The sequence below is a fragment of the Borostomias antarcticus genome (genome assembly GCF_949987555.1).
Source record: "Borostomias antarcticus genome assembly, chromosome: 25".
Lineage (NCBI taxonomy): Eukaryota > Metazoa > Chordata > Actinopteri > Stomiiformes > Stomiidae > Borostomias > Borostomias antarcticus.
In genome coordinates, this window is record NC_140258.1 from 11599099 (window position 1) to 11616974 (window position 17876).

The 17876-nt window shown below is 46.0% G+C and overlaps 1 protein-coding gene across 3 annotated transcripts; it reads left to right on the top strand.

The window, feature by feature from the left end:
- Nucleotides 1–828: 828 nt before the first annotated feature.
- Nucleotides 829–17776, top strand: fbxo11a (F-box protein 11a). 3 transcript variants are annotated; one of them, XR_014631034.1, is made up of 22 exons: nucleotides 829–1080; nucleotides 5218–5345; nucleotides 5577–5658; nucleotides 5761–5905; nucleotides 6130–6259; nucleotides 6366–6449; nucleotides 7336–7468; nucleotides 7579–7685; nucleotides 7809–7920; nucleotides 8219–8325; nucleotides 8454–8591; nucleotides 10304–10521; nucleotides 10665–10845; nucleotides 11198–11320; nucleotides 11521–11606; nucleotides 11705–11781; nucleotides 12155–12298; nucleotides 13493–13603; nucleotides 14244–14351; nucleotides 14580–14630; nucleotides 14857–14955; nucleotides 16157–16294. XR_014631034.1 is itself a non-coding variant. In XM_084458940.1 (22 exons), the coding sequence occupies exons 1-22, from the start codon at nucleotides 987–989 to the stop codon at nucleotides 16284–16286; spliced, it is 2646 nt and encodes an 881-aa protein (XP_084315066.1). In that variant the 5' UTR covers nucleotides 829–986; the 3' UTR covers nucleotides 16287–17776. The 3 variants fall into 3 exon arrangements, 2 of the variants coding, with proteins under 2 accessions (XP_084315066.1, XP_084315067.1); XM_084458940.1 differs by having other exon boundaries at nucleotides 14580–14688; nucleotides 16157–17776; XM_084458941.1 differs by having other exon boundaries at nucleotides 5764–5905; nucleotides 14580–14688; nucleotides 16157–17776.
- Nucleotides 17777–17876: the final 100 nt, after the last annotated feature.

The window sequence follows — 17876 nt, forward strand, 5'->3', positions numbered from 1 at the left end:
GTAAATGAGTGGTGGTAAACACCTGAAAACACACATCTTTAAATCAAGATCCATAAAATATCCCTGACATTCAAGTTATGTTAATAGCTGACAGAAAAATAGTATAATACCTTTCAAAGATTATAATTTAGTAGTAGGCCTACATAAAGTGATAAACTACATTATGGTGCACATGCCATGAGCATTCTCTCAATTAACTTCAATATGACACCAGGCCAGCTTGCTGAGAGATCTACTGTAACCCTGCTGGGATCTAATGTGAGCACCTCTTGTCAGCCTAGTTGACATGTGCCAAGGTCATGCTGTGCCCTGACTGACCTTCCAACCAACAGACATGTGCTCCTTACAGCTGTTAGACAGCACAACAGCTGGCACGCAGAAGAAGACCTCAGCTGTGAGGTGAACTTAACCGACTGACTGAGTGGTATGTTTTGATCGCATTGAAGGCATCGTGTGCTATAAAAGTTTTTTTTATGAATAAGTCAGAATCAAACACATGGACCATAAGGTGTAAGTGTGGCCATTCGGCAGGAACAAAGCATGCAATTGTGTAAGTCTGCTTAACAACAATGATTTAACTATAGGCATGCTTCAAGCGACAAGATGAGGGACATAGAAAACTCCAGCAGGGTCATTAGTTCATAGAGTGCCTCCATAATTATGTTTGTTTCATTCTCACCCTCAGTCAATTTCCTATAACATTACCCTACTGTTGTCCCAACGCGATGTGCCATTGGTGGAAGGTCCTCCCATGTGATCCCCTTGTCACCCGACGGTTCTTGTGTGTTTATGGCTCCTCCTGCAACACCGAGACGGGGCTGAGGGGTGCAGAGGGGACACGCAAAAAAGAGCTGCTTTCAAGACTCATAGGGAAGGGTGTCGGGAATTGCGCAATGTTTAAGAAAAAAACATAAATTTGCTCTCCTAAAAACCTCGTTCCGACTGCTGTGAAGGGTTTGAATTTTTTGGATTCTTAACCCCCCCAAATGAACTCCGTCCGAGCCAGCAGCAGAGCCAGAAGACCCAGGCGAGTGTCCAGGCCGCGCCCGGTGCAGCCGGAAAGGAACAACCAGGAAAGAGGTAGGGTCACCCACCCAGGCAAATACTCCACGGGGTCGCCTTTAATACATTCCCACTAACACGAAGCACTTATTAACGGAGGTGACACGTAGAAATTGATTGCAAATAGTGGCTTTGTAAATTAGGAGACACCGTCTCTCCCCTATGTGGAAGTAGTAGGAAACACCGAGGCTTCCCCCTCCCGAGCAGCTCTCAGTAGGAAACACCGAGGCTTCACCCTCTTCTCAGGGCCGCGCTTTGTTTGGCTGGGGGCTCCTTGGCTGGGTTATCTCTAGCTAGCCACTAATCTGGATGGACAGCAGCTCTCATTCCTATAAAACTGGGCCAAACAGACTACTATTTATCTCAGAGTGAGCTATTTTTGGAGCAAACACTGACGGGTAAGTCTTTAGTTGGGTAGTGAGCTGGCCAAGCAAGCAAGCGAGCAAACCAGTGAATTGGCATCCCCATGATGACGTTCTCTCTACCCAGCCAGCTAAGCTAACGTTACGCCTTTGTTGAAAAGTCCCTTCGAGGGGAATTTAAACATTTTATCAGTCCAGCTTATTTTTTACACGTTTTACTGCAAATGTGTACATGTTTTCCTTCTCGTATCACGTTAATTCACAAACAAGACGTGTCTCTAGCTGGGAAGCTGGAGGTATTTGTTTGTGCGGCACCCTTGGCACATAGCCGTTTGTAACGTTAGCTAGTAGCTGCGACACAGTGAGACCGTTCGTTTTGGGGTTTCCAGACCGCCCGCCGGTGCACCCGGGTGGGCTGCTGATTACATTTTGGTCGTTAGCAGGGCAGCCACCTGGGTTGGAAGTGCTTTCCCACGTTGTCCAACAGACAGACACATCACGCAGTCGTTGGTTTTCACATCATAAGTAGAATAATTAATTTAAATGGTTGCAAAATACACTTTTGATGTGCACCAATTGGCACATAATCCCTGTTAATTTCTTATGGATGTTAAATTGTTAGAGAGCATGTTTATTGTTCGAACGAGCCGTCATTCAAGAGACTTACCTGGTGGCACTAATATTAATTTATAATTGCTTTATTTTGCCCCCCCCCCCCCCCCCCCCCCAAATACAGTTGGTCTCAACCATGTGACCTTTAACCTAACACCAGGGGTCGTCATACAGTTCAGTAACGTTACCAAACATTGTCACACCAACTGATTTTCATAGGTAAACAAACTAGCTAACGAGCAAATATAACGTATTGCAGGTAACAGTAGGATGATGGCTGTCTTAATTATTAAATTAATTAATATTATTAAGTTATCTATCTATAATAGCTTAGCCTAACGTACAGTTTGCGTGAATAATTAGCTATATTTTCTTCACTAATAGCAAGTTAACATTAGCTACTCCATAATGACTTATGGTGGAGCGTAACACAGTGTATCTGTTTTCCATAGCCTTGGTGACCAGTCAGACTATATCTAGCTGTGTGAGTCTTTGGTTCAATCAATCTCTGCATTGCAATCTGTCCAGAGACGGCTCACGTTGCTAGAAGATGCTGCTGTTGTAGCCTGCTAAGCACACACGGCTGTTTGTAGTGGTTACTGGGTTAGTAGCCTGGGTGAGTCCCCAGAGCAACAGGCAACGTTTGCATCTCCCATCTTGGGTTGTTATAGAAAGACTCAGACATGACTGAACCTCCAGGTGTCATGGAGCCATGTCCACCCAAAGGTAAGAGCTGGAGTTTGGCTAGGTGATATTGATTATGCATGAATAGGGCTCAGGGCTGCAGGAGCTGTAAACAGATTGCAAACCAGGTTACAGAAGTTCATTATGTGGTGTTGTTTGAGTAGGTGCTGATATTGGACATGATTCTGGTTCAGGCAGATGTGTTCATATTAGGTTGACTGTAGTCTCGCACCTATTTCCACACTGCGTTTGGCTGGACTCATTACCATTCAGGTATAAGGGGGGGAAAATGCTGTATATCATTAAACCAATCACAATCGTCTTCGGCACAGCGGTTGCTAGGTTGTTGTTGTTGTTGTTGTTTCATGTAGTCTGGATTGAATCTGATTGGACCAACAACATATTCCATCGCCATTGATTGGGCAGTAATAAACACAAGGGTTATCCCCAAAACCTACAGTTGTGGTCAAAAGTGTACATACACTTGCAAAGAACATACACTATGTCATGGTAGTCTTGAGTTTCCAAATTTTGTGTGATTGAGTGATTGGAGCACATGCGTCTTTGTCACACAAAAAAATGACAAAGTTTGGTTCTTTTATGAATTTATTATGGGTCTTCTGAAAATGTTACCAAATCTGCTGGGTCAAAAATGCTAATATTTGGTTATATGTCCCTTTTCACCTCAATTAGGCGCTTTTGGTAGCCATCCACTAGCTTCTGATGTCATGTTTGACCACTCCTCATGCCAGAATCCGTGCAGTTCAGCTAAATGTGTTTGGCTTTCGGATATGGACTTGATAGGGTTTAAGTCAGGACTTTGGGAAGGCCATTCTAAAACCTTATTAGAGAGACTATCTCTAGGTATAAGCAGAAGGCCTTTTCTTTGTCCATGTGATCAGCAGCAAACTTCAGTCGAACCTTAAGGTGACACTTCTGGAGCAAGGGCTTTCTTCATGCTTGACTGTGGACAGTGACACCTGTGTTCCAGCAGCTTCTATTTCATTGCAGACCTGCTTTTTGGTGGTTCCCGGTTGTAGCTTGTGTTTTCTTCCTGATCGTGGCAGACACAACTGTACCATGCACAATTGTTTGCACAGTTGATATTGGGACCTGTAGCTGCTTTGAAATGGCTCCAAGTGACTTTCCTGACTTGTTCAAGTCAGTGATCTGCTTTTTGTGCATGGCTGTAAGCCAGCACACCTAGTATAGCGTGTGTCCGGTTATCACTCACTCCCTCTCTCCCTCCGTTACTCCGGACAATGTTGGCCTGCATTTCTCTGCTGGCACCACAAGAGGCAGTAGTCCCAGCACACCAAAATCAAGAAAGACACCAAAATCAACTTGCCGATCTCCACTGCACAAGTAGACTAGTGGTGAGAGCATTGGACTCCCACCTGGGAGACCGGGGTTCAAGACCCGGTGGGGATGACTTTTTGGGACTATACCCCAAACCTCCACATATTCATCCTTTCACTCCAACCTTTACCCCTTGCCTTATAGATCAGATCATGTCCCAACCCTTATTCTAATCCTGGACAGAAACAAGCCAGCCATGCACATAAGCCAGGTTGGACCTGGCCTGGTTCAGATCCGTGCGGAGCTCCTTTGACTTTCTCATTGTAGTGTTTGTGGCTGAGTGTAATGGTTGTATCAAATGAGCCCCATTTAAATGGGCTCAGAGAAGTCACCAGCTGTAGTCAGTCATTACCACTCACAAGAAGTTTAGAGGCCATGCCACCAAGCTAATTTGATTGACAGTGTTCTACATCACAAAAATGTATCATTTATGTTGCTTTATTTGACCCAGCAGATTTGGTTTTTCAGTATACCCACAATAAATTCAAAAGAACCAAACTTCATGAATCTTTTTTTGTAATAGAGAAGTGTGCTCCAGTCACTATCAGAGAAATATGAGTTATAGAACTTATTGGAAACGTAAGACTGCCATGACTTGCATGTTCTTTATTGTATGTAAACTTTTGACCACAACTGTACATCCGTTGAGTCAGAATATATCTATAGTGGGCTGAAGGCTCTGGCCGGACACCTGTTTGGCACGTGTTGTAAACAAACAGCTTCATATATCCCGGCCTCCCAGGGTGGAGGGGCTGGTAGATGGTGATTTGTAGGTTAAGGGAGAATCTGTATGAGAGGAAACGCGCTCCGCCAGGTTCAGCAGGCAGCAGTACCCTTCCTCCAGCCAGGGGATCTCTGGAGGGACTCCTGACTGTTGCACCAGGCTGGAATGTAGAGTAATACTCTGTCACTAACTGCTGTCGGTTAAACATACATCTCGGCTTAGCTGCATTCTAAAAACAACATGCTCACTTCTGGAGCCACGCTGCAGCAGCCCGGCATGTTCTGCTACTAATAGACCGTGTACACGAGAGATTTGAGGACATATATAGTTATGCTAGCGTAATTGTCATAGCGCTGATGGTTCTATATGGCTAAGAGAGTTCTGAGTCTGTCCTTCTTGTCCTCTCCTGTCCAGATGAGGACGTCCCTGCAGATATGGTTGCAGAAGAATCCGGTCCAGGAGCTCAGAATAGTCCCTACCAGCTACGAAGAAAGTCTCTGTTACCCAAGAGGACCGCGTGTCCAGCTAAGAACAACATGGAGGTAAGTTATTACACTGTGGTAACACACATTTTTTAATACAAACTTTTTACGGATACATTTTGAGATGTAGTAAGCTGCCTAGACGTGAATGGTTTGTCCTAAAGGTCCAAGAAGACTAAACAGACTTGGTCCGGCTGTGTCATCAGTTGGGAAAGTGAAACCTGAATGTGATCATGAGACTGGAAAGTTTTAACAGTAATGTAATTAAATTCTCCTGGGACCTGTCTACAGGGAGCTTCAACTTCCACAACAGAGAACTTCGGCCACAGGGCCAAACGTGCCAGAGTTTCAGGAAAGTCCCAAGACCTCTCCGGTAAGTCAACAGGATGTTCCTCTTTATGACAATCATTTAGCCACGCATCATGACCCTGCGGTGGTGTCCTAAGCGGAAGGTCATGACTAGATTCCCCCCTAGCAGCGCCAGCGGAGCAGTACCTCCAGGAGAAGCTTCCAGACGAGGTGGTGCTGAAGATCTTTTCCTACCTACTGGAGCAGGACCTTTGCAGGGCAGCATGCGTCTGCAAGCGCTTCAGCGAGCTGGCCAACGACCCCATCCTCTGGTGAGACTCTCACACACTAGCTGTTTGTCTCCGTCTGAGACTGGCGTAGTCTTCCGTCTGTCTCCGTCTGTCCGTCTGACTGGTTAGACGAGCTCCCTGTCTGTCTTGTCGGTGTTGTTCGGATGGTGCGTCTTGTCTGACTATGTCTGCGTCTTTCTGAGCGAGTATCTGTGCCTACCTGATCCTGGGTTTGTGCCTAACTTTGACTGTCTGTTGCTCTACAGGAAGAGGCTGTACATGGAGGTGTTTGAGTATACGCGTCCCATGATGCACCCTGAGGCGGGAAAGTTCTTCCAGATCAACCCCGAGGAGCAGGATCAGCCCAATCCCTGGAAGGAGAGCTTCCAGCAGCTTGTATGACCACAGGGAGTGTTCCCTACCAGACTTATCGCTCGTATTCCTGAGCAGTAGTGCTGCGGCTGCTGTCCCTCTAACCGACTGCTGTTTTTGGTTTTCGCAGTATAAAGGAGCCCACGTGAAGCCAGGCTTTGCTGAGCACTTCTACAGCAACCCTGCCAGATACAAGGGACGAGAGAACATGCTGGTAAGTCTGGGAATGTGTTAGCTAGAGAAGCTAGCTCAGTTACCTGTGATTAACATGCTATAGGCTGGCTGGGAATGTGTTAGCTAGAGAAGCTAGCTCAGTTACCTGTGATTAACATGCTAAAGGCTGGCTGGGAATGTGTTTGCTAATGAGGCTAGCTCAGTTACCTGTGATTAACATGCTATAGGCTGGCTGGGAATGTGTTTTCTAAAGAGGCTAGCTCAGTTACCTGTAACTAACATGCTGTAGTCTGGGAATCTGTTGGCTAAAGAGGCTAACTCCGTTAGCTGTGATTAACATGCTATAGGCTGGGAATGTGTTAGCTAACAAGGCTAGCTTGGTTACTAGTAACTGCTGTAGTATGAGTAGTATCAATGTGCTATGACAGGCATTCCCAAACTGTGAGGCGGGCCTCCCCTGGGGGGCCCCAAAGAAATTCAGGGGAGGCGCGGAGGGATGGTTAGAAAAAAAAAAGAAGGAAAAACATGTTTTTTATTTTTGAAATGTCTACGGTTTTTATGAATGAAAGGTGATTTTAAAGGTCAGAAGATCTAAATAAATAATGGGAGAGATGAATACTAAATGTGTGGGTAGTGCAGAGAGAGCCTCCCCCCGCAGGCATGAATGTATTGTGCGAAAACGTCATAGCGTTAACTAGCAACATGTGCCACCGAGCTAATTTAGCTGTGTAACGTTATGAGCTAGCTAACGCTGCCTTGCAAAATGGACAAATTTGGGGGGTTGGGGGGGCGCGGGTGTGTCACTGTTTTCAGAGGGGAGGCCCACATTGATGGAGTTTGGGAACCCATGTGCTATGATGGATGGTTGTCTGTGGTCTGTTCTGAACATGCCGAGGTGTGACCTCTAACCCTAACCCTCTCTCCAGTACTACGACACCATAGAGGACGCGCTGGGCGGAGTGCAGGAGGCCCACTTTGACGGCCTGATATTCGTCCACTCCGGCATTTACACGGACGAGTGGATCTACATCGAGTCTCCAATCACCATGATCGGTGCTGGTACGTGCTGGCTACCCCGGGCCAATCAGGTCTCTGACTACTGAACCTGGGTTTATTTGGCCAGTCGTCGGCACTCTTTCTTGACTTCAAGCACACGTTTGATGTTCCAGCGCCGGGGAAGGTAGCAGACAAGGTGATGATCGAGAACACCAGAGATTCTACCTTTGTGTTCATGGAGGGGTCAGAGGATGCCTATGTGGGATACATGACCATACGGGTGAGATGACCAGAATATAATAATACATAGGATGCCCCTCTGCAGATTGAGTCTGAATGTCCAGAACCATGGGGACTGCTTTGCCGCAGTACCTGGTCTTAGTAGTGTTGGTGTGTGTCTCAGTTCAACCCAGATGACAAGTCCGCCCAGCACCACAACGCCCACCACTGTCTGGAGATCACCGTCAACTGCAGCCCCATCATCGACCACTGCATCATCCGTTCTACCTGCACAGGTAAACTATACCGCTACCCTCCTGCTCCCAAACCAGACCTCTCAGGTGACCTCCAGTCCTATACCCATCTGACCAGGAGGGCAGTCAGGAAGTCTTAATATGGATATAATCCTAATCCTTCACAGGTGAACTACACTGCCACCTTCTGTCCACCCTGACCTTTACCTGGCTAGAACGGCACTCGGCCTGTTCACCGCCACACTGAGTGACTGATTGGAGAGTTGAGTCGACTTCACAAGCTGAGTGAAGTCGGGATGTTGTGTCTCGTGAACGATGACGTACTTCCTGTTTGTTTCAGTGGGCTCGGCGGTGTGCGTGAGCGGCCAGGGGGCGTGTCCTACCATCAAGCACTGCAACATCAGCGACTGTGAGAACGTGGGGCTGTACATCACAGACCATGCGCAGGTAACACACACACACACACTGACACACACACACACACACACACTGTACATCACAGACCACACACACACAGGATGTGGTGTGAAACTGTGTGATAAAGATCTGACCACAATCCTTCCTGTCTCCTCCAGGGGATCTATGAAGACAATGAGATCTCTAACAACGCTCTGGCGGGCATCTGGGTGAAGAACCATGGGAACCCCATCATCAGACGCAACCACATCCACCACGGCAGAGACGTGGGGGTCTTCACCTTCGACCACGGCATGGTAGGACACACTCACACACACACACACACACACACACACACACACACACACACACACTGTTCATGTCTTCTCAGCACACAGACACCGCCTCTGAATTGCAGTAGACCATTATGTTGCAATCTCCTGTTTCTAAGAGTAGTGTTGTCATGTTCAGTATTACTCTTCATAACTAGGCATCTGTGCAGCGACTGTTTTCACTTGCGACTAGACAGTGGTTTTGTAACCGACTATACGACTAGTCTAACTCTGGTCTAACTCGTATTGTTTTATTTTCATTTTAATATGGACCTGTGTCTGCAGTAAAGTTTATTTATCGTTCTAATAGTGGTGTAACGGAACATTGCCGTGGTCCTATTGATCCGTGATCCGTATGGATCGCCCCCCACCGGTTCGGCGTGTATGTGGGCCGGGGATTCATTACAAAATGTAATATATTTCCCCTAGAATCCCGATGCCACAGTGCAACGATTGTTTGATTATGCAAAAAGCCCTTGTGTGTTTACATGAAGGGGGCATGTTGAATCCCAATTGCATTTATTGTTGTAAAAAGTAAGAGGATTATACTTTTACTTAAATTATTAAAATATTCTTTTTATTTTTAATTAAATTATATCAGCCTATATTTAGTTTAGCCGACTAGTATTTCCTAAACGACTAGCAGAAGCTGCGCCAACAGTCGTCCCTAGAGTTGACCCACAGCTCTGAAAGAGTTCACCTTCAAAACATGATAATGCACTCCTGCAGAGTCATCGCTGTTCACCCTGCCGGTGCAGGAGAGCGATGGAGAGAACAGCCTGGCTATCATTCTGTCCTAGAGAGAACAGCCTGGCTATCATTCTGTCCTAGAGAGAACAGCCCGGCTATCATTCTGTCCTAGAGAGAACAGCCTGGCTATCATTCTGTCCTAGAGAGAACAGCCTGGCTATCATTCTGTCCTAGAGAGAACAGCCTGGCTATCATTCTGTCCTAGAGAGAACAGCCTGGCTATCATTCTGTCCTAGAGAGAACAGCCTGGCTATCATTCTGTCCTAGAGAGAACAGCCTGGCTATCATTCTGTCCTAGAGAGAACAGCCTGGCTATCATTCTGTCCTAGAGAGAACAGCCTGGCTATCATTCTGTCCTAGAGAGAACAGCCTGGCTATCATTCTGTCCTAGAGAGAACAGCCTGGCTATCATTCTGTCCTAGAGAGAACAGCCTGGCTATCATTCTGTCCTAGAGAGAACAGCCTGGCTATCATTCTGTCCTAGAGAGAACAGCCTGGCTATCATTCTGTCCTAGAATCATCTCTTACAGCACGGCTTACCTCCTCCTCCTTCCATCCTCCTCCTCCTCCTTCCATCCTCCTCCTCCTTCCATCCTCCTCCTCCTCCTTCCATCCTCCTCCTCCTCCTTCCATCCTCCTCCTTCTTCCATCCTCCTCCTCCTTCTTCCATCCTCCTCCTCCTTCTTCCATCCTCCTCCTCCTCCTTCCATCCTCCTCCTCCTTCCATCCTCCTCCTCCTTCCATCCTCCTCCTCCTTCCATCCTCCTCCTCCTCCTTCCATCCTCCTCCTCCTCCTTCCATCCTCCTCCTCCTCCTTCCATCCTCCTCCTCCTTCTTCCATCCTCCTCCTCCTTCTTCCATCCTCCTCCTCCTCCTTCCATCCTCCTCCTCCTCCTTCCATCCTCCTCCTCCTCCTTCCACCTCCTCCTCCTCCTCCCATCCTGCAGGGATACTTTGAGAGCTGCAACATCCACAGGAACCGCATCGCCGGGTTCGAGGTGAAGGCCTACGCCAACCCCACGGTGGTGCGCTGTGAGATCCACCACGGCCAGACCGGCGGCATCTATGTCCACGAGAAGGGCAGAGGGCAGTTCATCGAGAACAAGATCTATGCAAACAACTTTGCTGGAGTGTGGATCACGTCGAACAGCGACCCCACCATCAGGTCAGTACAGAGGGACTGAGCTACAGAGGACGAGCTCAGCTGATGGTGGTGGTGGTGATGATGATGATGATGATGATGATGATGATGGTGGTGGTGGTGGTGGTGGTGGTGGTGACCTCTGATCTAATGCGTTGTGTTACCAGGGGCAACGCCATCTTCAACGGTAACCAGGGCGGGGTTTACATCTTCGGCGACGGGCGCGGGCTGATCGAGGGGAACGACATCTACGGCAACGCGCTGGCGGGGATCCAGATAAGGACCAACAGCTGCCCCATCGTACGCCACAACAAGATCCACGACGGACAGCACGGGGGCATCTACGTGGTGAGAACGGGGCGCACACACGCGCACACACACACACACACACACACACACACACACACACACAAGTCACTCGTTCACTCACTCACTCACACAAGTCACTTGGTCGGTCACTCACACACACACACACACACACACAAACACACACACACACACACACACACACACACACACTCCTCTGGAGGAGGGATGCTTCAGAGGCTCGGTTCTGTCTCTGGTTCACTGCAATCCTGACGCTGCTTCAGTCTCTCTCTCTCTGTTCATGAGATTGTGAGTATTACTAATGCATTTCTCTTGTGTGTGTGTGTGCCTCTGTGTGTGTGTGTGTGTGTGTGTGTGTGTGTGTGTGTCGCAGCATGAAAAGGGACAGGGTGTGATCGAGGAGAACGAGGTGTACAGCAACACGCTGGCGGGGGTCTGGGTGACGACAGGAAGTACTCCGGTCTTGAGGAGGAACAGGATACACAGCGGCAAGCAGGTCTGTCTGTGTGTCTGTGTGTCTGTCTGTCTGTCTGTCTGTCTGTGTCTGTCTGTGTCTGTCTGTGTCTGTCTGTGTCTCTCTGTGTCTGTCTCCGTCTGTCTCTGTCTGTCTGTCTGATCTCATTCTAAAGATGCAACTGGCAGCGTCAACAAGCAGTGTCAGTCTAGAACAACGTGTGTGTGTCTCTGTCTCTCCAGGTTGGGGTCTACTTCTATGACAATGGCCATGGGGTCCTGGAGGATAATGACATCTACAATCACATGTACTCTGGAGTCCAGATCAGGTTAGAAACCGCCAGGTGGGACGTGGGTTCACAGTCCGAGAGCCGTGTGTGTAACGCATGCATTGGCTCACTGGTCATCCCTGCGTCTGTCCCTCCAGGACCGGCAGCAACCCCAAGATCAGACGGAACAAGATCTGGGGAGGCCAGAACGGAGGCATCCTGGTCTACAACTCAGGTGAGACGCCTTGGAGTTATGGTGCGTTCGTTTGTGGTCGGACGTGGCATGTCGCAAGTAGCAAAATACCCACCTCCGACCTGTGTGCATTCGATCTATAGAGAATGATATGATGATGATATGATATTGACATCAGCCGGCAACTGAGGGCTGAGAAACATATCCGAATTTGCGACGAGGAAGTGCGAGTTCACTCCTAGTAGCAAGTTCTAAACGTTATAAACGAATGCACCATTATACCTAGGGTTACACCTGGAGTTGGAACTCTGGAGATGAACTTAGCAAGTTGACCCACTGCTGACCCCTCACCATGTGTGTATAATACCCTATGTTGATCACACTGTCGTCTGTGTTTTTATTCATCCCATCCCAGGCCTGGGCTTCATTGAGGACAACGAGATCTTTGACAACGCCATGGCGGGAGTGTGGATCAAGACGGACAGCAACCCCACGCTGAGGAGGAACAAGATCCACGACGGCCGAGACGGTGGCATCTGCATCTTCAACGGGGGGCGAGGTCAGCTACCATTACCACTACTATTAATACTCACTACTACTATTACTACTCACTACTACTATTACTACTCACTACTACTATTAATACTCACTACTACTATTACTACTACTACTACTCACTACTACTGCTACCACTACTATTACTACTCACTACTACTATTACTACTACTACTACTACCACTACTACTACTACTACTACTACTACTACTACTACCACCACTACTACTACTACTACTACTACTACTACTACTACTGCTACCACTACTATTACTACTCACTACTACCACTACCACTACTATTACTACTACTCACTACTACTGCTACTACTACTACTACTACTACTACTACTACTACCACTACTACTACCACTACTACCACTACTACCACTACCACTACTACTACTACTACTACTACTACTACTGTTACCACCACTATTACTACTCACTACTACTGCTACCACTACTACTCACTACTATTACTACTTACTACTACTACTACTACTATTACTACTCACTACTATTACTACTCACTACTACTACTACTACTACTACTATTACTACTCACTACTACTGCTACCACTACTACTCACTACTATTACTACTACTACTACTACTACTACTACCACTACTACTACTATTACTACTTCTACTACTGCTACCACTACTACTCACTACTACTACTACTACTACTATTACTACTACTACTACTACTCACCACTATTACTACTCACTACTATTACTACTGCTACCACTACTATTACTACTACTACTACTACTACTACTACTACTACTACTATTACTACTACTACTACTACTATTACTACTCACTACTATTACTACTACTACTACTACTACTACTACTCACTACTACCACTACTACTACTACTCACTACTACTACTATTACTACTACTACTCACTACTACTATTACTACTCACTACTACTACTACTACTACTACTACTACTACTCACTACTACTATTACTACTACTACTCACTACTACTATTACTACTCACTACTACTGCTACCACTACTATTACTACTACTACTACTCACTACTACTGCTAACACTACTATTACTACTACTACTACTGCTAACACTACTATTACTACTCACTATTACCAACAATACAGATGGTCTTGAGTGTCCTTAAGGTTGTAGTGACCATGGCTCTCCTGTCCTCTCCTGTCTTGCAGGAGTACTGGAGGAGAATGACATCTTCAGGAACGCCCAGGCAGGCGTGCTGATCAGCACCAACAGCCACCCCACGCTGAGGAAGAACCGCATCTTTGACGGCTTCGCCGCAGGTATGCGGGGACCAAGACACACACACAGGGCCTGATAGATACAGCACTGTCTGGGGACAAGACACACACAGGGCCTGATGGATACAGCACTGTCTGGGGACAAGACACACACAAGGCCTGATGGATACAGCACTGTCTGGGCTCTGACACGCAGGGCCTGATAGATACAGCACTGTCTGGGGACAAGACACACACAGGGCCTGATGGATACAGCACTGTCTGGGCTCTGAACACATGATGGAGCGGCTGTGGTTTAGGAGGTAGAGTGGGTCGTCCGTAGGGTCGGCTCCCGGGAATTTGGGTGGGCCAGGGTCCTGATATTGTGAATGCTGGTTCACTGAATGGCTGTGACACACATTAAATACAACGGGACCTTAATTATTTTAATCAATTACACCTGTGTTTACCCTATTATGTCAAAATGGCTGCTGGGAAAAGGGTCTATGAGCAGACTTGCATCTTGCATGGCAGCTGCTGCCATCGGTGTGTGAGAATGTGTTTGTGAATCGTGAATGATTGTAAAGCACTTTGGAGAAAAGCTCTATATATAAGTGCAGTTCATTTACCAAACGGCATGATTGTACGCTCTTTCCATTGATGTATTCACATCGTCCTCCTCCTCCTCCCTCCTCCTCTCCAGGTATAGAGATCACCAACCACGCCACCGCCACGCTGGAGGGGAACCAGATCTTCAACAACCGCTTCGGAGGCCTGTTCCTGGCGTCTGGGGTCAACGTCACCATGAAAGGTAGTGGACTAATAAACCCATGTGCCATAGTGACAGGGACGGACTAATAAACCCATGTGCCATAGTGCCAGTGATCGTCCTGAGTCTGAGACTGCCAAGTCAGTTATGCAGATTTTACATCAATACTTGGTTTTTGTATTGATGCTCCTGAAGTTTCTGATCAGAGGTTGATGGCCTGTACCTGATCCAACCCCCCCTGCCCCCCTCCCCAACTCCTGTCTCCCCCAGATAACAAAATAATGAACAATCAAGATGCCATTGAAAAAGCTGTGAGCAGAGGTCAGTGCCTGTACAAGATTTCAAGTTACACCAGCTATCCAATGCACGATTTTTACAGGTAATAATCTCCCTGTACATCCACCGTCATCCTGCTGTCTGTCTGACCCACGACCCTGGGCCTGTAACGCTAGGCTGATCCCGTGTGTCTGTGTGTGTGTGTGTGTGTGTGTGTGTGTGTGGTGTGTGCCTGCACGCACGTGCACGCTTCTCTCTCCCGCCTCTGCAGGTGTCACACCTGTAACACAACAGACCGCAACGCCATCTGTGTGAACTGCATCAAGAAGTGCCACCAGGGGCACGACGTGGAGTTCATCAGACATGATAGGTCAGTATTTATGTGATTGGTTAGCATTTACCTGACTTGATTGGTTAGTATTTACCTGATTTGATTGGTTAGCATTTACCTGATTTGATTGGTTAGCATTTACCTGATTTGATTGGTTAGTATTTACCTGATTGATTGGTTAGTATTTACCTGATTGGTTAGCATTTACCTGATTGATTGGTTAGTATTTACCTGATTGGTTAGCATTTACCTGATTTGATTGGTTAGTATTTACCTGATTGATTGGTTAGTATTTACCTGATTGGTTAGCATTTACTTGATTTGATTGGTTAGGATTTACCTGATTGATTAGCATTTACCTGATTGATTGGTTAGTATTTACCTGATTTGATTGGTTAGCATTTACCTGATTTGATTGGTTAGCATTTACCTGATTTGATTGGTTAGTATTTACCTGATTGATTGGTTAGTATTTACCTGATTGGTTAGCATTTACCTGATTTGATTGGTTAGTATTTACCTGATTGATTGGTTAGTATTTACCTGATTGATTGTTTAGCATTTACCTGATTGATTGGTTAGCATTTACCTGATTTGATTGGTTAGTATTTACCTGATTTGATTGGTTAGTATTTACCTGATTGATTGGTTAGCATTTACCTGATTGATTGGTTAGCATTTACCTGATTGATTGGTTAGCATTTACCTGATTTGATTGGTTAGTATTTACCTGATTTGATTGGTTAGTATTTACCTGATTGATTGGTTAGCATTTACCTGATTGATTGGTTAGCATTTACCTGATTGATTGGTTAGCATTTACCTGATTTGATTGGTTAGTATTTACCTGATTTGATTGGTTAGTATTTACCTGATTGATTGGTTAGCATTTACCTGATTGATTGGTTAGTATTTACCTGATTGATTGGTTAGTATTTACCTGATTGATTGGTTAGCATTTACCTGATTGATTGGTTAGCATTTACCTGATTGGTTAGTATTTACCTGATTGATTGGTTAGCATTTACCTGATTGATTGGTTAGCATTTACCTGATTGGTTAGTATTTACCTGATTGATTGGTTAGTATTTACCTGATTGATTGGTTAGCATTTACCTGATTGATTGGTTAGTATTTACCTGATTGATTGGTTAGCATTTATCTTTTATACTTCCCTCTTTTTTGACCATTGATAGTCTCATCTGGGAGTGAGAGGACTCTAACACTCTTTGTCCTGCAGGTTTTTCTGTGACTGTGGAGCAGGGACGTTGTCAAACCCCTGCACGCTAGCTGGGGAGCCCACCCACGACACGGACACTCTGTACGACTCCGCTCCTCCTATAGAGTCCAACACCCTGCAGCACAACTGAGCTGCTCCCCTCTCCTCTCCTGGAGCTCCCAACTCTGAGGAGAGACCCAGAACATTTAAATTACACGGTTTAGTTTCACAGAACATGTAAAATGACTTTAAAAAAAATACGAAAAAAAAAGAGGACTTGGGACAGAATCGACTGAGAGGAGAGGTTCTATTTAAAATATGTTCTGCTGTGGACACACCGCTTTTCCCCCCTTTTCTGTTCCTGCAACACGATTGGCCAGAGGAGGCGACGGGGCTGGGGGCGGAGACGTAGTGACTCAGGTTATGATGGGATGAGTATGTGGAGCCGAGGGGGCAGCAGGGCTGGGTGGAGCTGTCCAGCCCTGGGGGGAAGGCAGCAGAACAGACTGCAGCCAATGGACAGACAGACGGACGGACGGACGACCCCTTCGGAACGGACATGCTCACAACCACACCAGCTCCTCGCCAGGAGGCGTGGCCCCGATACAATGCTTCCTTCTGTCTCCAGACAACCGTTGCGCTGGTATATATCTATGAAAAAAATACCTAGCACTTCGCTTTTTTTTTTTTTTTTAAGGAAGAAATGTTGAGATTTGATTTTAATGCTTTCTCATGTAGTTTTGTATTTTCATGCAAAAATCTTACTGTACTTGAATGTCTTTTATTTTATTAAATGTGTATTATTATTTTTTGGTTATTACACCCTAGACTTGCTGTAATTGTACTCATGTCGCAGTATCTAAGTTCTTTCTGTGAAAGAGGACAGAAAAAAAAGAATAACACTAAACATTTTCTCCAGCAATGTTGTTTTAATGTGATTCAGAAAAAAGAGGGAAAAAAAGTTTGATTTAAAGATTGAAATGGTGTGATTTCACAAGACTTGTTTTGCAGTATTGAGTTAAGTTTGTGAGCTCTGACTCGGACCACCCGAACACCTGTTGATAATACACATCTACGTTTTACCTTGACAGTAATTCTCCTGGGCAGATTTGAGTGAATCTTTGGTTACTAGGGACACTTTGTGGCAATGCTTTGTTATAAATAAACAAATAAAAAAAACACTTTTGGAGGAGTATCTGGGAGATCCACTGCAGACAAGGCAGTGATCGAAGAATGTCGGTATGTTACACCCCGTCTAGAAAAACCTTGATAAGTCCTAACACACTTTCAAGGGATGCTCAGATGTTACAAGTCTTGTGAGATCAGCCGTCTGTAATTAATGAGCTCAGCGGCTCAATGTTCTGGGCCACATCGAGAGACTCGTGATGTTGACTCATATTGCTGGAGGTTTTTTCCCTGGAGCGACGCTTCCTGCTCCACTGAGACGAGTATCTATACAGCTGTATATGGTTTCATTGCTTTGCCCTCCCCCTCCATGTGTATTGGTGACTGTGGGTTCTCATACAGCCTGAATTGTATGCATGTACCATAACATCTAGACTTAATATATTGTGGAGTATTCAATAACCATTATGTAGATGCTAGTCTGAATTAAAAGGGTTTAATTTCCTAGATAAAGAGGAAAGTGGTCATTTTTAAAAATAAACTTTATTAGATCATAACAGTGTTGTCTTAAGTGTTTGGGTAGGGGAGAGAACAGGGGGAATAGAAACGAATAACG